At 40.9% G+C, this 20,774-nt stretch overlaps 1 protein-coding gene across 1 annotated transcript; it reads left to right on the top strand.

The window, feature by feature from the left end:
* Positions 1 to 6: 6 nt before the first annotated feature.
* CCT4 (chaperonin containing TCP1 subunit 4) lies at positions 7 to 20,400 on the top strand. The gene is given in 15 exon segments (XM_054474958.2): positions 7 to 183; positions 186 to 287; positions 3,602 to 3,654; positions 5,110 to 5,199; positions 8,083 to 8,191; positions 9,455 to 9,597; positions 10,949 to 11,070; positions 11,416 to 11,548; positions 12,234 to 12,373; positions 15,217 to 15,313; positions 15,399 to 15,509; positions 15,948 to 16,078; positions 16,221 to 16,455; positions 18,974 to 19,087; positions 19,827 to 20,400. Coding segments are annotated over 15 exon segments (1,608 nt in total). The 5' UTR covers positions 7 to 170; the 3' UTR covers positions 19,842 to 20,400.
* The last annotated feature ends 374 nt before the right edge of the window (positions 20,401 to 20,774 follow it).

Below are 20,774 nucleotides of genomic sequence, written 5' to 3' on the forward strand. Positions count from 1 at the left end.
AGGAAGGCCCCCTTCTCCGCCTCCGCCTCCTCCCGACGCCAGCGCCGCTTTCTGGAAGGTTCGTGAAGGCAGTGAGGGCTTACCGTTATTACACTGCGGCCGGCCAGAATCCGGGTCCATCCGTTCTTTCCGAGCCAACCCAGACACAGCGGAGTTTGCCATGCCCGAGAATGTGGCACCCCGGAGCGGGGCGACTGCTGGGGCTGCCGGCGGCCGCGGGAAAGGCGCCTATCAGGATCGCGACAAGCCAGCCCAGATCCGCTTCAGCAACATTTCCGCCGCCAAAGGTATCACTCTCAGGGCCTGACCCGCGGCGCCGCGGGGTTGTGCTCTGCGCTCTCACCGTGGGCTTGAGAGGGTTTGGCCCATTTCCCATTCCTTCGGGTGATCCCCTCTTGTCCTCCCTGTAGAAGCAGCCCAGTGGAGGTATCCTTATTTCTGTTTTTCTGCCGATGATCGCCAACCCGGAGTGTGGAGGCCTTTGGACTTGCCACATTTTGCATCTTAGTCTCCCATAGTTTTTCATCCTGCACAGTGCATCATTCATATTGGAGCCGAAAGCAGTTCAAAATGCCGAGGATTGCATGCAGTCTTCACTAGGGATCTGACGCTTGAGGGCTGTCGCTTATTGGAACTGGTAGAATGCACAGTATCTTTCAGCTTTCTTATTCTTATTTAAAGAACTATTAAATAAACTTCACTTGGCACAACTGTTGAGACGAATTGGGTGAACTCTCCGAGTCTAAATTGGGGCGGGGCTCATTGTACTGGGATGGATGTAGGAACCGACTTACGTGTCGTGTTTGAAATAGTTGCGGAAAAGTTACATTGATGTCGTCTCCGCATGTGCAGTGAAACATAGGCAAATCAGGAAACAATTATTTGGGTTTTTTGTAGAAGAATGTGGCACACGTTGGAAATCAGGAAGACCAGAGTTTCATTCTCTGCTTCCGTTACTTCATGTCTTAGTGACCTGTAACCTCTGTGCCAAAGATTTACTTATAAAATTGAGGAGGAAAATGTTTGCTTTTTAGAGTTAAGATTAAGAGAAATGGAGTTGAGATAGAAAAATCTAGAAGGAAAAGTCAGGACAGAGGTTTAGAGATCTTGCCCGAGTGTATATTGAGTATAGTAGTTCTTTTGGGTTGGAGAATAGTATGTTTACAGAAGAGGTGAGATTAGAAAGCTAGGTTGGGGCAGATGTTAAAGGCCTGGTGTCCTGGAAAGTATTTGGCTTAATGTCCCCCAGCTATCGGATCATTTCTTTTTAGCCATCGTGTAGGCTTGCTGTGAGGATTCAGTGAGAAAACATATAAAGACCCATGTATATAAAGTACACCTTACATGTATTTGCAGTCATCAGCCCAAGTAACTGGGAATGTGATGGCGCTAAGATAGGTAACGCTGGATGTAAGAAAAAGTAATAGTTTCTAACTTGGGCCTAATGAGTTGGAAAGGTCAGAATGGCCAGATTTAGGAGTCATTTGGAAGTTCAGGAGATAATACACCTGGAAATGAAGGTTTGTAGGATAATTGTCTAGGGACCATAGTTGAAGCTTACATTTATTAGATTAGGAACAGAATGTTGAAAGATAAATTTTGGGTCGGGCAGGGTGGCTCACGTCTGTAATCCCAGCACTTTGGGAGGCTGAGGCGTGCGGATCACATGAGGTCAGGAGTTCAAGACCAGCCTGACCAACATGGAGAAACCCCGTCTCTACTAAAAATACAAAATTAGCCGGGTGTGTTGGCGTACGCCTGTAGTCCCAGCTACTCGGGAGGCTGAGGCAGGCAAATCGCTTGAACCTGGGAGGCGGAGGTGCCATGAACTGACGTCGCGCCTTTGCACTTCGGCCAGGGCGACGAGCGAAACTCCGTCTCAAAAAAAAAAAAGAAAGATAAATTTGGGGGCCAAGAGAGTTTATAATATGGTTGATGTTCAACAAACAAAATAGGAAGTGGGAAATTTAGCAACCTTTGAAACAAAAGCGGACAGAGAACTGAAACAACAGAGGAGGGTGTGCATATGGGAAGGAAAGGCCACCTAAGTTATCTGTGAAGATGACCCGTTATATCTTGAACTCCTGGCCTCAAGTGATGGCCTGCCTTGGCTTCGCAAAGTGCTGGGATTACAGGCGTCAGCCACCGCACCCAGCCCCAGAGATGTTTTATAACATACTGATGATGACCAAAAGCTATGATTTGAGAGTTTTGGTTTTTGTTTGGTTTGTTAGGTTGGTTGGTTTGTTGAGATGGTGTCTGTCTTGCTCTGTCCCCCAGGCTGGAGTGCAGTGGTGTGATCCCACTCATTGCAACCTCTGCCTCCTGGGTTCAAGCGATTCTCCTGCCTCAGCCTCCCGAGTAGCTAGCTGGGACTACAGATGCGCACCGCCACACCCGGCTCATTTTTGTATTGTTAGTAGAGGCGGGGTTTCGCCATGTTGTCCAGGCTGGTCTCGAACTCCTGACCTTAGGTGGTCTGTCCGCCTCAGCCTCCCAAAGTGCTGGTATTACAAGTGTGAGCCATCACGCCCGGCCTTGTTGGATTTTTTTAGAAGAGTATCTTGCTCTGTAGCATTTCCATTGTGGTTTGCCCTTTTGGCGGTGTTGGCGGGCCATCTATATACCATGTTCACATTAGTGAACAAAAGTCTTTGCTCTCAGAGATTACATACTAGACAGAGTAAACAAATAAGTGAATTATCTGTAAATTGAGCATTCCTATTTTGAAATACTCCAAAATTCAAAACACTTCTGGTCCTAATCATTTTGGGAAAAGGATACTCCTCCATCAGTATTTTAGATCTAGACAGTTCTGTTGCTGCTTGTCCTGTTTTAAGGAATGGAGGAAATAGCAATTCTCAGAGCTCCTAACTAGATTGTACCATTTTGACATCTGAAGGAAGATGAGATGAATCCTCAAAATGTATTCTGCCATAAGCTGATTACAAATACTAGGCCAGGTGCGGTGGCTCACATCTGTAATCCCAGCATTTTGGGAGGCCGAGGCAGGCAGATCTTGAGGCCAAGAGATTGAGACCATCCTGGCCGACATGGTGAAACCCGTCTCTACTAAAAATACAAAAAAATTAGCTGGGTGTGGTGGCATGTGCCTGTAGTCCCAGCTACTCGAGAGGCTGAGGCAGAAGAATCACTTGAACTCAGGAGGCGGAGGTTGCAGTGAGTCGAGATTGCCTCACTGCACTCTAGCCTTGAGACAGTGAGACCATGTCTCAAAAAAAATAATAATAATAATGTGTACGTTGACTAACAAAAAGGTGGAGCATCATACATTTAAAAGAAAAATAATTACTCTGTTTCCAATAGATTATTTTTAGACAATGAATTTTCTTCTGTGGACATGGTGATTTGTTATGCACCATATCCTATAAGAACACAATGATCATTTGAGAGGAAAAAAAACTCTATTCTTTAAGGAGTCTTGATTTCCCATACTCCCAGCTATTCTGGGAGGCTGAGGTGGGAGGGTTGCTTGAGCCCAGGAGTTTGAGGCCATCCTGGGCAATATAGTAAGACCCTGTCTCTTAAAAAAAAAAGTTCTAATTTGTTTTCTTTTTTTTTTTTTTTCCCCCATCTGCAGCGGTTGCTGATGCTATTAGAACAAGCCTTGGACCAAAAGGAATGGATAAAATGGTAAAGAGTTGAGTCATTGAATACTAATTGAGCACTGCTGTTCACACTACAAGATCTTGATGGAGGGTTAGATGTGCTGTTTAAAAAGTAAAAAGTGGGGCTGGGCGTAGTGGCTCACACCTATAATCCCAGCACTTTGGGAGGCTGAGGGGAGGATCACCTGAGGTCAGGAGTTGGAGACCATCCTGACCAACATGGAGAAACCCTATGTCTACTAAAAATACAAAATTAGCCAGGCATGGTAGCTCATGCCTGTAATCCTAGCTCCTGGAGAGGCTGTGGCAGGAGAATTGCTTGAACCTGGGAGGCAGAGGTTGCAGTGAGCTGAGATTGTGCCATTGCACTCTAGCCTGGGCAATAAAAGCAAAACTCCATCTCAAAAAATAAATAAATAAATAAAAATAGTAGAAAGTGGGTGGGGCACAGTGGATCACACCTGTAATCCCAACACTTTGGGAGGCCGAGGCGGGTGGATCACAAGGTCAAGAGTTCAAGACCAGCCTGGCCAATATGGTGAAACCCTGTCTCTACTAAAAATACAAAAATTAGCTGGGCATGGTGGCGGGCACCTGTAATCCCAGTTACTCGGGAGGTGGGAGGCTGAGGCAGGAGAATCACTTGAACCCAGGAGGCAGAGGTTGCAGTGAGCCGAGATCGCACAGCTGCCCTCTAGCCTGGGCAATGGAGCGAGACTCCATCTCAAACCAAAAAAAAAGTAAAAAGTGTTGGGTACCTGGAATTTAGAGGAAGGAGAGATTACTTTGGAGTCAACAGGACTAAACTATAATTCATATTTTGTTTAATGCTTTTTAAACAATGAGAATGCACACCCAAATACAGATGTCTATTATGTAGTTAAGTGGAAAGTATTATAAATCCAGGTGTTGGGACTTCAGTTTAGTGTTCCTTATGGATGTAACTTTGTATCCTAATGTGGGTCTCTGCGAGATAAAACAATATGGACGATCATCTGGATGATATTACAGATTATTCTCCTCTCTGGATATTCGAAAATCTATCCTTCCCAAAAATGCCATTGTCCTTTTTGTAGGACAAAAAAGGAAAAAAGTTACAGTGTTGACTGTAAGAATTGTGTTCGCCGCATGGCATGGTACTCCTTTAGGGGCATCCATGATGGAAATCATGTTTCTGATTATAAGAAATTATTAAAGATAGCAAGTGCTTCTTTATAATGTTTTTTCCTTTTGTGTGTGTGTGTGTGTGTGTGTGTGTCTACATTTCTTCACTTTTAGATTACCCTGCAACAAAGCCACTTTTTCCTTTGTAAAGTTGGACTGTTATTGCGTATTCTTAAATTATTATGCTAATGTAAGGGAAGAGAATTTAAAATTAAGTACTTTGCAAACAAATTAACTTCTCTATTTTGAAATGTAAAAGTTTAATAAAACTATTAAGGTGTGACATTGAAATATAACTTTAAAAATTTTTTTCTAGATTCAAGATGGAAAAGGTGATGTAACCATTACAAATGATGGTGCTACCATTCTGAAACAAATGCAAGTATTACATCCAGCAGCCAGAATGGTAAGTACAATTTTAGGTGAGTTTTTTTTTTTTCTTTCAGACAGAGTCTTGCTCTGTCATCCAGGCTAGAGTGCCGTGGCACAATCTCAGCTCACTGCAACCTCTGCCTCCCAGATTCAAGCAATTCTCCTGCTGCAGCCTCCCGAGTAGCTGGGATTACAGGCGTGCGCCACCACGCCTGGCTAATTTTTGTATTTTCAGTAGAGACGGGTTTCACTGTGTTGGTAAGGCTGTTCTCAAACTCCTGACCTTGTGATCCACCTGCCTTGGCCTCCCAAAGTGCTGGGATTACAGGCATGAGCTACCGTGCCTGGCCAGATGAGTCTTCTTTTTTAAGTGTATTTGATACTTGGTAAACAGTCAAATTTATTTGATCACATGATATTTAAGCACAATGAACACTTTTCGTGCTGAACAGGCATATTTTTAGGATACATTGTGTGCCTAACATTGTGCTTTTTGGTGTGAGGTGATGATAAAACACAAATCAAGCCAGGCATGGTGGTGCATGCCTTTAGTCCCAGCCGCTTCATAGGCTGACATGGGAGGATTATTTGAGCCCAAGAGTTTGTGGCTGCAGTGAGCTATAATCACACCACTACACTCCATTCTGGATGACAGAATGAAACCCCAGAAAAAAAAAGAACAGCTGGGCACAGTGGCTCACATCTGTAATCCCGGCACTTTGGGAGGCCAAGGTGGGAGGATTGCTTGAGCTCAGGAGTTTGAGACCAGCTTGGCCAACATGGCAAGACCTTGTCTCTACTGAAAATACAAAAAATAATAGCTGGGTGTGGTGGTGCGCCCCTGTGGTATCAGCTACTCAGGAGGCTGAGGTGGGAGAATTGCTTGAGTCCAGGGGCAGAGGTTGTAGTGAGCTGTGATTGTGCCACTGCACTCCAGCCTAGGTGACAAAAAGCAAGACACTGTCTCAAAAAAAGAAAGAAACACAAGTCACCTTATACTTGTCCACGGAAATGAATGTTTTTCCTTTCATATGATTATTGTGTTCTTATTAGGGTATGGTGCATAACAGTTCACATGTCCACAGAAGAAAATTCATTGTCTAAAAATATAATCTACTGGAAACAGTAATTATTTTACTTCTTTTACCTTATACTAGTCCATGGAAACTTGGCATACACTTGAGGAATAAGGAGATTAAAAACAGGTTAACCTGGTGTCAAGTCATATGAGCAAAAACAAATGCATTAGAAATAAATTTCTATCAGGCTGGTCGCAGTGGCTCGTGCCTGTAATCCCAGCACTTTGGGAGGCTGAGGCGGGTGGATCACCTGAGGTCAGGCGTTCGACACCAGCCTGGCCAACATCGTGAAACCCCATCTCTACTAAAAATACAAAAATCAACTGGGCGTGGTGGTGCATGCCTTTAATTTCAGCTACTCGGGAGGCAGAGAAAGGAGAATTGCTTGAACCGGGGAGGCAGAGGTTGCAGTGAGCCAACCTCACTGCAGTGATTGCACCACTTCACTCCAGCTTGGGGTGACAGAGTAAGACTCCGTCTCAAAAAAAAAACAAAGAAACTTCTATCAAAAAAATCCCTTTGAGTTATGTAAAGATGGCTTTAAAAAAAATTTTTTTTTACAAAGATACTGATCAAATTTATTTATAATAGAAACAACCTGGAATAGGCAAAATATCCAATGATAAGAAAATGTTTAAACAAATAGTATACCACAGCATGTTAATCATACAGCCATTAAAAATTGTTTATGAAGATTTTCGTGAGGAAAAACACTAATGAAACATTACATGAAAAAAAGATAAAATTACGTATATACTGTGAGCTTACTTAAAAAATAGAAAATGATGGGAAATAAACCAACATACTATATACAAATACTAATGGTCTTTGCTTCAAAAATATTCAATTAACACATTTTAATTTCTTTCTGTATTTTCCAAATTTTTTATAATTACCACATACTATTTTACAACAAAAAAATTTTGTTATCCAGAAGTGACAAAAGTCTATATATAATATTGCTATTAAAGTGTTGAAAAAAATGATTATTATAGGAAAATAAGCATCTTATTTGGAACATAAAATAAGAAAGCATTGCTAAATAAAACAAAACGTCACTGCTACGTGAAGTTTTGCTGTTTTCTTGGATAGTCCTGAGGCTTCATATGTTGTGCCATCCACCAGATGGCTTTTTAATGAATCAGGTTATACTTACAAGGGGTCTATTCAGATAAAACTTGGCAAAAGACTCTAAGTTGATACTCTGAAGCTGGGAATGGTGGTTCATGCCTGTAATCTCAACACTTTGGGAGGCTGAAGCAGGAGGATCCTTTGAGCCCAGGAGTTCAAGACCATTCTAGGCAACATAATGGGGCCCCGTCTCTATTAAAAAACAAAACAAAACTGTTTAAAAAAAGTAGCCAGACGTGTTAGTGTGCACCTATAGCCCCAGCTACTCAGGAGACTGAGACAAGAGGATCTCTTGAGCCCAGGAGGTGGAGGCTGCAGTGAGCCATGATTGCATTGCTATACTCCAGCGTGGGTGACAGAGTGAGACCCTGTCTCAAAAAAAAAAAAAAAAGTTTGATACTCTAGTCTCATCTAGAATGCCCCTTTTCTTAGCTTCCAAGTCTATAGAGTACTTACGATATATTTTTGCTTTCTGATTAGAACTTTTGAGTAGCAGGGCAGGGGGAGATGACAACCCACAATCTGAACTGGAGATCATCTACTAGTCTTTAATTTTAAATGAAACCCAAGGTAGACAGCAAATCAGAAATCAGGAATCATGTTGAACCCTCAAATTCTGCTTGTGACACTGGTGCAATTATTTGAATTAGGTGTTACTGGGTTCTGTCATTTCTCATTGAGCAACTTGGCATTTTCTGTTCACTTAGCTGGTGGAGCTGTCTAAGGCTCAAGATATAGAAGCAGGAGATGGCACCACATCAGTAGTCATCATTGCTGGCTCCCTCTTAGATTCTTGTACCAAGCTTCTTCAGAAAGGTGAGTAGGAGGTACTTTATTCTGAATAAAGAGAAGTTTAAAAGAACAAACTTTGGGAAAAGCCAAGTTATTCGTGAGTAATACGGGATTTAAGATTTAATTTGGAATAACTAATCTTTTTACCAAGAATTTTTAAAGTTTTAGATTTTGCTATATTTATAATAGAAATTAGAAGAAATTTTCCTTTGGCTTCTGATATTTGCTGGACTCCTTTTTGAATGGAGCTCAGTTGAATTTTGCTGTTCAAAAATGAGTGGTAGAGGCCGGGCGTGGTGGCTCACGCCTGTAATTCCAGCACTTTGGGAGGCCGAGGTGGGTGGATCCCCTGAGGTCAGGAGTTCAAGATCAGCCGGACCAACAGTGAAACGCTGTCTCTACTAAATACAAAAAATTAGCCGGGCATGGTGGCACGTGCGTGTAATCCCAGCTAAGGCAGGAGAATCACTTGAACCCGGGAGATGGAGGTTGCAGTGAGCCGAGATCATGCCATTGCACTCTAGCCTGGGCAACAAGAGCAAACTCTGTCTCAAAAAAAAAGAAATGAGTGGTAGAAATATTACTAATCTTGGACTCTTATACAAGAAAGAAGATTTGGGAGAGAGTCAGGATTGTCCTTGCTTTAGTAAGTGGTATTTAATTATAGTAGTGACTCTCCAATCACTTATTCTACTTATAATGTAGATTTGTGATATTTTGAAAAGTATCGGCCAGCTGCGGTGACTCATACTTGTAATCCCAGCACTTTGGGAGGCTGAGGCTGGCAGAACAATTGAGCCCAAGGAGTTGAGACCAGACTGGGCAACATGGCAAAACCCTGTCTCCACTAAAAAAAAAAAAAATACAAAATAATTAGCCAGGTGTGGTGGCATGTGTCTGTAGTCCCAGCTACTCAGGAGGCTGAGGTGGGAGGATCGCTTGAGCCTGGGAGGTTGAGGCTGTAGTGAGCTGAGATCAAGCCGCTGCACTCTAGCCTGGGTGACAGAGTGAGACCCTGTCTCAGAAAAAAAAAAAGAGTGTAAAATTTGGTTTTAGTCTTAAGAGCATTAATAAGTATGTAATCTATTTTAAGTTGGATGGAAGTAAATTATTAGCCATAGTTAGCAGGTTATTCAAGCCACTGTATTACAACTGAAGCATAAGTTTGTAATTAAGAATAGTTAAATTTGTGCTTGCTTTGACATTAATGAGTAGAAAATTTTTAAGCCATGTCAAATGTGTAGTTTACCTGTTACAATTAAATAACTAGACTTTCATAAATTACAGGGATTCATCCAACCATCATTTCTGAGTCATTTCAGAAGGCCCTGGAAAAGGGCATTGAAATCTTGACTGATATGTCTCGACCTGTGGAACTGAGTGACAGAGAAACTTTGTTAAATAGTGCAACCACTTCACTGAACTCAAAGGTGAGATAAACACTAATGGATACTTGTCAAATTAGTTTAAAGTGTGTTACTCTATGATTCTTGATGCTATACGGTACATAAATACTAAGTCTCAGGAGTGACTAGGTAACTGTTATAATCTGTATAATTGAATTGGTTTAAGATTAAGAGAGGAAATGAGCCATAAGGCTAACAAAGGAGTTAGAATATTTAATATATACTATATCCATTTCCACTTTTCTGTTTAATGCATTGTAACAGTGTTTTGATAAAGGTAGATATTTTAATTTGCCTATAATAAACCTTTTCCTCTACCAAATCAGAAAGACTGCCATAGATCTCTGGCAGTATAGCTAATTTTTATTGAATATTTAATATGTTGGGCATTGTGATAAGTTTTTTACATTTATTATCCTCTTCAAGGCCCTCAGGTAGTCATATCCCCATTTTATAGATGAAGAGAGTAGATCTAAAGGAGTAACTTATCCAAGGACTGCTAACAGAAAGAGCTGAGATTTGAACCCAGGACAGGCTGCCCATCATGGTCCATGCCTTAACTAATACATATGCTGCTTTTCTTATTTACCAAACTTAAAGCGGTGTTGTGCTTTTAAATTTCTTTGGAACTCATGTCACTTGTTTTCTGTAATGTCCTGAGTTTATCCCTTCCTTCCCTTAATCCTTTTTCCTTTTAAAAATCAGTATTAAGTCCATACATTCATTTTGTTTGAATGTTAGATAGTGTTAGGGACACTAAGTGATACTGTTGGATGTCCCTAGAACTAATACAGATAGTATAGCGTAATGGTTACAGGCACTAGTCATTGAGTCTAGACTGCTTGTGTTTGTTCAGTACTGACTTCACCACTTAACTACACTGTTTGGCCAAATGACTTAACCTCTTGGCTTTAGTTTCTCCATCTGAAGATTGAATGAGTTAATATGTAAAGTTCTAAGACCACTGCCTGGCATATGTTAAGTGATTGATGAATGTTAGCAATTTTTATCAACCCCTCATCAGGAATGTACATACATAACATTGATGCCTCATCACACATTCATTTTAGATAGGAAATAGTCACGTAAAATTAAATTTATGCTTTTTGGATTTCCTGTAAAACTTTGATATTCTATAGTCCCGGCTATTATATTAATAAAAGAAAAAAGCAAGCATACATGTTTTTATTTTGTGCCCCTGGTGACAACCTGAATGGAAAAGACAGTTTATGGACTGTCTTCTCGTGGGTGTTTCCCTCTTCGTACCCACACCCCACTGCAAAAATTATAAGAGCCTTTCTTAAGTATCTTTGTCATTGAAAAATTAGGACTTTTTCTACTGTGAAGGTAACGTTTTTATTTTTTTTAAATCTAGGTTGTGTCTCAGTATTCAAGTCTGCTTTCTCCAATGAGTGTAAATGCAGTGATGAAAGTGATTGACCCAGCCACAGCCACCAGTGTAGATCTTAGAGATATTAAAATAGTTAAGAAGCTTGGGTAAGCATCTCTAATTACAACTTGAATAAAAATTTGAAAATGAGCAGCAGATTGCCAAAAATAAATAAGTTAAAAACACCTAGATGAAAGTCACAAAGCTCTCTCTTCTCTTTTTGGTTTTGTTTTCATGAGAATTTGTATTAGTATGGGGATCTGGAGATTTTGTTTATGTTACCTTATGATAGTAAGACAGCAGTGGATCAAAGAGATCCAGGAATGGGGCAATAATAAATGTGAGGCTGAATCATATTTTATTGGACTGATGACTTTTAATCTGTTCATCTATTAAACGTACAGATGTCCACTCCCTTTTAACTACCCCTCTTTGTTTTCTTTTATTCTTAGTGGGACAATTGATGACTGTGAGTTGGTGGAAGGGCTGGTTCTCACCCAAAAAGTGTCAAATTCTGGCATAACCAGAGTTGAAAAGGCCAAGATTGGGCTTATTCAGTTTTGCTTATCTGCTCCCAAAACAGATGTAAGTAGAATCGAGATGAAATTGGTTCTCTGTGTTTAACTTTTTAATAACTCAGGCATTTCTTTATTAAAAATAGAAAATACTACTAGTGATTTAAAGCATAGATCTCAAAAGACTTACTAGAATTGAGACAAAAATAGAAATTGTTGGTGCCACAAGTGACAAGTCTATATCCTCAGTTGGGATATTGAAATTGAGAGCTAGCCGATTGCAACGATGCCTGTAGTCCCAGCTCCTTGGGAAATTTAAGCAGAAAAATTGCTTGAACCTAGGAGTTTGAGGCTGCAGTGTGCTGTTCCATCACCTGTGAATAGTCCCTGCACTCCACTCCAGCCTGGGCAACATAGTGGGAACCTATCTTTTCATTGTTGCTGTTACTTTACAAATTCACACAGATTAGAGAGGGACCCCATCTTTTGAAAACAACTAGGGTAACCATTTTATATTTTTTGGTTATAAAAAATACTTGCAAAAAAGTAAGATACCAGTGTACTTAGTTGAAAGTAAAAGACTCAAGTTTGGGGTGTGTATCTTGTCCAGACTGTTTTCTATGCATGTCTGTATAATTTATTACTTGGTATAGTTTTGGTTGAATTTATACAGTACATAATATTTTGGCTTAAAATTCTACTTTTAAACTTAAAATATCTTACAATGCAAATTATGATGTTCTTTTTCTAAACAGATGGATAATCAAATAGTGGTTTCTGACTATGCCCAGATGGACCGAGTGCTGCGAGAAGAGAGAGCCTATATTTTAAATTTAGTGAAGCAAATTAAAAAAACAGGATGTAATGTCCTTCTCATACAGAAGTCTATTCTAAGGTGTGGGGCTATTTATTTTGTTCATCCCTTAATGATAATTTTGGATCTCCACTAGCAGTTTATTTTTTCTGATAAAATATTTGATTTAAGCACTTACTCTAAGTTCGTATTTCTTAACAGACAACTCTTAGGTGAAACGAAATGGAGAATTTTTATTTTAAAAGCACAGATAAAATGTTAGGCCTCAATATTGTACCATCATTTGCTCAGACCAAGGGAAAAAATGGTATAAGTTCAGTTAAGACGTCTAGGAAAAGCACTTTAAACAAATATATGACTTGTAAATTTAAAACAATAAAGGTGTAATTTTCTTTTACAAAAAAAAGTAGGTTTTTTTAAATAGCCAACTAACTGCCAGAGTGTTGTGTTTTGGCTTTTTAAAAAACTTGTTTCTTAGATTATTGGCTTCAGGGTGGAGCCCTTAAGGAACAGGGCCAAGAAAGCATGCAGTTTTTAGAGTCTAAACCACACTTCTAATAGCAATTTTTTTTTTATTATTTATTTATTTATTTATTTATTTTTGAGACAGAGTCTCACTCTGTCACCCAGGCTGGAGTGCAGTGGTGCAATCTCGGCTCACTGCAACCTCCGCCTCCTGGGTTCAACAAGTGATTCTACTGCCTCAGCCTCCCGAGTAGCTGGGACTACAAGCACGTGCCACCACGTCCAGCTAATTTTTTGTCTTTTTTTTAGTAGAGACGGGGTTTTACCATGTTAGCCAGGATGGTCTCGATCTCCTGACCTCATGATCCACCCGCCTCAGCCTCCCAAAGTGCTGGGATTACAGGCATGAGCCACCGTACCCAGCCTCTAATAGCAATTTTTATAGAAACATTTGAGTTGGGTAAACCACCAGAAATCTGCATTTTTTTTTTTTTAGCAGTATCATTATTTTTCGTTGTAGTTACAAGCTGGAAAAGCATTATTACGTTTTGATAAGAAGTGTGTAATCTTCCTTTTTTTTTTTTTTTTTTTTTTTTTTTTTTTTGAAATGGAGTTTCGCTCTTGTTACCCAGGCTGGAATGCAAGGGTGTGATCTCGGTTCACCGCAACCCCCGCCTCCTGGGTTCAAGCAAGTCTCCTGCCTCAGCCTCCCAAGTAGTTGGGATTACAGGCATGTGCCACCACACCCGGCTAATTTTGTGTTTTTAGTAGAGACGGGGTTTCTCTGTTAGTCAGGCTGGTCTCGAACTCCCAACCTCAGGTGATCCGCCAGCCTCGGCCTCCCAAAATGCTGGGGTTACAGGCATGAGCCGTCACGCCTGGCCCTATCTTCTCTTTTAAATGTAGGATATATAATCTTACTTAGACCAAGGTCCTAAACATCAAGGCTCGTTCTTTTAAAAGCCATGTTTGTTGCAGAATTAATTAACCTAGTTAAAAGTGGAATTTATTTAAAGGTCTATGCAATTGTTTGCCTTGTCATTTAGAGGTACTTTTTTGAGGGAATGCTCTGCATAGTCCATAGATGAAAAGAATTCTCTGAGGTTTGACATCACTTTTTTCCTTCTTTTTTTTTGGAGACACAGTCTCACTCTGTCACCCAGGCTAGAGTACAATGGCGCAGTCTCAGCTCACTGCAACCTCTGCCTCCCAGGTTCAAGCAGTTCTCCTTCCTCAGCCTCCTGAAATAGTTGGGATTACAGTCACGTGCCACCACACCTGGCTAATATTTGTAGAGATGAGGTTTTATCATGTTGGTCAGGCTGGTCTTGCACTCCTGACCTCGTGGTCTGCGCACCTTGGCCTCCCAAAGTGCTGGGATTACAGACGTGAGCCACCGTGCCTGGCCAGTATTTTTTCCTAATTAGATGCATTCCCATTTACTCCATTAATATGCCAGAATGTACTGTGGATGTTCATTTTATATAGTCTTTGAAGACTTAGAAGACTTAGTTCTAATCCCAATCGTATAATAGCTACTGACCTTGAGTAAATTGCCCCCCAAACTCAGTTTGCTTATCTGTATAATAGGGATAGTAGTAATATCTACCTTTCTAGTATCACAGAGTTGTTATTATTCACAGTTCATGGGGAAGTGTAAATTTGTGGAGTCTGAATTAATACTTCTAAATTCATGAAGTATTAATAAGGTTTCACTTACCAAGATGTGCTCATTTGTTAAGAAAAATGAGGTCAGGCACAGTGGCTCATGCCTGTAATCCTAGCACTTTGTGGGGCCGAGGTGGGAGGATCACTTGAGTCCTGAGTTCGAGACTGGCCTGGGCAACATAGGGAGACCCTGTCTCTATTAAAAATAAATAAATGGGCCGGGTGCAGTGGCTCATGCCTGTAATCCCAGCACTTCAGGAGGCCAAGGCGGGTGGATCACCTGAAGTCAGGAGTTCGAGACCAGCGTGGCCAACGTGGTGAAACCCCGTCTCTACTAAAAATACAAAAATTAGACAGGTGTGGTGGCGGGAGTGTGTAGTCTCAGCCACTTGGGAGGCTGAGGCAGGAGAATCGCTTGAACCCAGGAGGTTGAGGTTGCAGTGAGCCAAGATCGCGCCATTGCACTCCAAGCCTGGGCAACAAGAGCAAAATTCCATCTCAAAAAAATAAAAATAAATAAATAAATGGGGAAAAAATAATGACCTAGTTGTTTTGTGTGTTTTATAGTGTCATTGGGGACAGAGTACATTTTAATACTGGAATTGTACTAAAATTTCCAATAGAATTGGAAATCTTAATTTTGACCTTATGAACTTAGTAAACTAAAGCATTTTTCTTCAGAAATAATGATTGGCCATTTAAGAAACAGTAATTAAAACCTTAAAGGCATTTGAAGAGCAGAATTTTTCTTTTAACCTAGCATTGACATAATCACTGATTTTGTATTTTAGAGATGCTCTTAGTGATCTTGCATTACACTTTCTGAACAAAATGAAGATCATGGTGATTAAGGATATTGAAAGAGAAGACATTGAATTTATTTGTAAGGTAAAACATTAACATCTGTATTTGTGGAAAATGTCTGATAATTAGATAAATGTTGTCTTAATTTGTGGATTCGACTTTTTTCCAGACAATTGGAACCAAGCCAGTTGCTCATATTGACCAATTTACTGCTGACATGCTGGGTTCTGCCGAGTTAGCTGAGGAGGTCAATTTAAATGGTTCTGGCAAACTGCTCAAGGTAACAGTATTACACCTAAATTTTTATTTGCTTAGGTTTGGATATGGGGTTTTGGGTTTTTTTTTTTTTTTTTTTTTTTTTTTTTTTTTTTTTTTTTTTTGAGACGGAGTCTTGCTCTGTCACCCAGGCTGGACTGCAGTGGCACCATCTTGGCTCACTACAAGCTCCGCCTCCCGGGTTCACGCCATTCTCTTGCCTCAGCCTCCCGAGTAGCTGGGACTACAGGCGCCCGCCACCACACCCGGCTAATTTTTTGTATTTTTAGTAGAGACGGGGTTTCACCGTGTTAGTCAGGATGGTCTTGATCTCCTGACCTCGTTATCCACCTGCCTCATCCTCCCAAAGTGTTGGGTTTACAGGTGTGAGCCACTGTGCCCGGCCTGGGTGTGGGGTTTTTATAACCCTTCAAATACTTAATTTGGAATTTGTTTACTGAAGATTACAGGCTGTGCCAGCCCTGGAAAAACAGTTACAATTGTTGTTCGTGGTTCTAACAAACTGGTGATCGAAGAAGCTGAGCGCTCCATTCATGATGCCCTATGTGTTATTCGTTGTTTAGTGAAGAAGAGGTAATGTCAGTGTTACATTATTAAGTAACATTTTGAACATTAAAACTACTGTATTCTATTTTTTAAAGATTATAAATAGCAAATTATTAAAAATAATTTTCTTTTGGATAAAATAAGCTAAAAATATATTTGTGAATTTCAGGGCTCTTATTGCAGGAGGTGGTGCTCCAGAAATAGAGTTGGCCTTACGATTAACTGAATATTCACGAACACTGAGTGGTATGGAATCCTACTGCGTTCGTGCTTTTGCGGATGCTATGGAGGTCATTCCATCTACACTAGCTGAAAATGCCGGCCTGAATCCCATTTCTACAGTAACAGAACTAAGAAACCGGCATGCCCAGGGAGAAAAAACTGCAGGCATTAATGTCCGAAAGGTAATCATTGAATCTCTAATGTAGAAAATATTGATTAATATAAAATATTAAAAGCTTTGTAGTCATCTGTTGAATGGAAAGCTCTGTAATGAAAAGCATAATCTTGGATTTAAATATGAGGCCTGCTGCATGTTAATTGTGCCATTGAGTGAGAAGGAAGATGGTGACACCTTAGGGGCAAGTATTATTTGTTCATTAAATCTGCCACTTACTGACTAGCTTTTAGCAAGTTACTTAGTCTGTTCCTCAGTTTCCTCAGGTGTAAAAACAGGGATGATTAATAGTTCCCTCATAGGCCTGTTGTGAGAATTAAATGCATTTCTAGTTAACAAGCTCTTAGATAGATGCTTGGCATATACTAAAGACTGTATAAAAAATCATTGCCCTAGTTAGCATGAGCTAATGTAGTTGTGTAAGGTAATCATATGATAATAATATCGCTTTTTATTAATGTTTTGTTGAGACAAATTAAACACATGATGGGAAAGAACTGACAGTCCAACATTATATTGTCTGTATGGTACAGAACCCCAAAGGGTGGAACTCTCTGTTTAGGGAAGGCTTTATGAAGATGCACTTTTGGTTGGTAGGGGATGAGGAAATTCCAGATGGGTAAGCAGTGGTTTTACAGGTGAGAAGGACCAAGCAGTTCTTCACCTGTGCAGAGCTGGGATTATATATTAGTGGTATAGTGGGTTTTAAGGTTGGAAAGATCAGATAAAAGCTATTATTAATAGGCTGGACGTGGTGGCTCACGCCTGTAATCCCAGCTGTTTGGGAGGCCGAGATGGGCAGATCACCTGAGGGCAGGAGTTTGAGACTAGCCTGGCCAACATGGCAAAACCCCGTCTCTACTAAAAATACAAAAAAAAAAATTAGCCAGGCGAAGTGGCGGGCATCTGTAATCCCAGCTACACAGGAGGCTGAGGCAGGAGAATCGCTTGAACTGGGGAGGCGGAGGTTGCAGTGAGCCAACATCACGCCATTGCACTCCAGCCTGGGCGACAGGGCGAGACTCCGTCTCAAAAACAAAAAAAAAACAGCTATTAATAGAATGAGGAGGCCCTTGATTATTGAGCTAGCCATTTTTTTTTTCCTTCCCGTAGTTGGGATCCACTGAAGTGTTTTTTGTTTGTTTATTTTTTCTTTGGAGACGGAATCTCACTCTGTCGCCCAGGCTGCAGTGCAGTAGCACTGTCAGCTCACTGCAACCTCCTCCTCCCAGGTTCAAGCAATTCTGCCTCAGCCTCCTGAGTAGCTGGGACTACAGGCGCCCGCCACCAGGCCGGGCTAATTTTTTTGTATTTTTTAGTAGATACGGTGTTTCACTGTGTTGCCGCGGCTGGTTTTGAACTCCTGAGCTCAGGCAATTCGCCTGCCTCAGCCTTCCAAAGTGCTAGGATTATAGGCGTGAGCCACTGTGTGGGGCCTAAAGATTTTTTTAAGCAAGAGGCTAAGGACATGAATATTTTAAGAAGGGAAGACTGGAAGTAAGGATGCCTGTTAGAGGCCATCAGGAGTAATCCCGGGATAAAGGGAAGTAGGATGAGAATTTTTTAAGCAAGAGGCTAGGGACAGGAATATTTTAAGAAGGGAAGACTGGAAGCAAGGATGCCTATTAGAGGCCATCAGGAGTAATCCCAGGATAAAGGGAAGTAGGATGGTGCAATGAAGAATTTAAGGTGGCAAATATGAGACTGTAGAGTAGACTGGGGTTGATCTAATTAAGAATTAAAATTCAGAGATGATTTAAACATTAAAGAGATAATATTTCATTTTGTTTTGTTTTTTTTTGAGACAGAGTCTCACTCTGTTACCCAGGCTGGAGTGCAGTGGCGCAGTCTTGGCTCACTGCACTCTCCACCTCCTGGGTTCAAGCGATTCTCCTGCCTCAGCCTTCTGAGTAGCTGGGACTACAGGTGCATGCCACCATGCCTGGCTAATTCTTTGTATTTTTAGTAGAGACAGGATTTCACCATGTTAGCCAGGATGGGCTCGATCTCCTGACCTCGTGATCTGCCCGCCTTGGCCTCCCAAAGTGCTGGGATTACAGGCGTGAGCCGCCGCGCCTAGCCAAGATATCATAATTTTTAACTACTGTGATCATTTTGCTAATTTTGCCAATATTTAAAAATAAGTGGCCAGACGCCGTGGCTCACGCCTGTAATCCCAGCACTTTGGGAGGCCAAGGCGGGCAGATCAGGAGATCAGGAGATCGAGACCATCCTGGCTAACACGGTGAAACCCTGTCTCTACTAAAAATACAAAAAATTAGCCGGGCATGGTGGTGGGCGCCTGTAGTTAGGATTGGATGACTACAGCATTAATTCAGTTTTTCCAAATTTTAATTGAAATAACATCCCACAGTGTAGAGAAAAGCTTAGTAGAGTATCATATTCTAATCTTCCTAGACAGAAAGAAAACTAGATTTAGGTCTTGAGGTACACTGGTAACCACGTGGCTGCTGATGTGTATTATTACAGACACTAAAAGCAACTTGTGCTGATTTGATTTGCAGGGTGGTATTTCCAACATTTTGGAGGAACTGGTTGTCCAGCCTCTGTTGGTATCAGTCAGTGCTCTGACTCTTGCAACTGAAACTGTTCGGAGCATTCTGAAAATTGATGATGTGGTAAGTGTTTCCAGGTTGCAAATTTTCTTAGGAGGTCAAAAAGGCATATATTTTTTAAAGGGTTTTTTTGTTGTTGTTTTTTGTTTGTTTGCTTGGTTGGTTGGTTGGTTTTTTTGAGACAAAGTTTTGCTCTGTTGCCCAGGCTGGAGCACAGTAGCACAATCTCGGCTCACTGCAGTCTCCGCCTCCGGGGTTCAAGTGGTTCTCCTGTCTCAGCCTCATGAGTAGCTGGGATTACAGTTGTGAGCCACCACGCCTGGCCATTGTTTTTTAAAAAGTTTTTACTTTTTTTTTTTTTTTTTTCTGAGACGAAGTCTTGCTCTGTTGCCCAGGCTGGAGTGCAGTGGCATGATCTTGGCTCACTGCAACCTCCGCCTCCTGGGTTCAAGCGATTCTCCTGCCTCAGCCTCCCACCTCCCAAGTAGCTGGGATTACAGGCATGTGCCACCACACCCAGCTAATTTTTGTATTTTTAGTAGAGACGGGGTTTCACCATATTGGTCAGGCTGGTCTCGAACTTCTGACCTTGTGATCCACCCGCCTCAGCCTCCCAAATGCTGGGATTACAGGCATGAGCCACCGTGCCTGACCAAGTTTTTACTCTTGATAAATGTTTGCTAGTCATCAAGGTGACAGCAGTTCTTAATACAGGTTTTCCTTTTATTAATTGCCTTAAACATTTTCCAGCTTTAAAATTCTGTCATTACAGGTTTTGAAATCTAACTTTTTCTCTTATCAGGTAAACACTCGATAATCTGGATAACTGACTAGCACCATTATGATCACCAGTATTGTGGCTGGAGTAGAAGAAGATCACCTTGGTGTTCCTTGTTTGGAAGATTATTTCCTCTGAATTTCTGGGCTTAGTCTTCCAGTTGGCATTTGCCTGAAGTTGTATTGAAACAATTTAATGAAAATATTAAATATTTGGTTTCAAAAGGCAGATCGATTTATCTTCTCCCAACATTCTGTTATTTCTGATACTTTTGAAAAACTAATAAAAGAAGCGTAAAAAGTGAGTTTACATGTTGAGGAAAAAGATGGCCCAATATGCTCATTACTGATGAATGCTCACTGGCATTAAAAACTACCAACATGTAATATATATGCTGTCTTAAAGGTTAATGATACAAGTGGCACCTCTCTGAACCTACTTTGGCTTGGGAGGCTGCCCAGTTAAAACAAAAATAAGTTAATGGTACAGAAAGAAAATGAAAAATGAAAGCCTCCTTTTATGCTATCATCATAATTCCTTTTCCCAGTAATAATGACTGCTGTGTTGGATTCCTTCTGCAAATAAAAGTGTATACATATATGTAGCAAATCTTACTTATACAAAAGGGATTCTTAACTAATGTCTTATTTCAGTGATTTTAAACATCTTGATTGCCACTGTCCTGATCTAAGCATCAGTGTCATCTCACCGTGAAGAGTGTCAAATCTGTAACTAGTCTCTTCCCTTTAGCCACCTTCCAATCTATTTATTTCGCACACATTGAAGTCTAGTGATATTTTTATTTTTTTAGAGAAAAGCTCATCACCCAGGCTGGAGTGCAGTGGCGTGATCATAGGTCACTGCAGCCTTGAACTGGACTTGAGCTAAGAATAAAGAATCCTGCTTTATTCTTTTGAATAGCTACAGCTACAGGTATGTGCCACCATCCCTATATATGTATATATATTTATA

This window comes from Pongo pygmaeus, chromosome 12, assembly GCF_028885625.2.
Source record: "Pongo pygmaeus isolate AG05252 chromosome 12, NHGRI_mPonPyg2-v2.0_pri, whole genome shotgun sequence".
Lineage (NCBI taxonomy): Eukaryota > Metazoa > Chordata > Mammalia > Primates > Hominidae > Pongo > Pongo pygmaeus.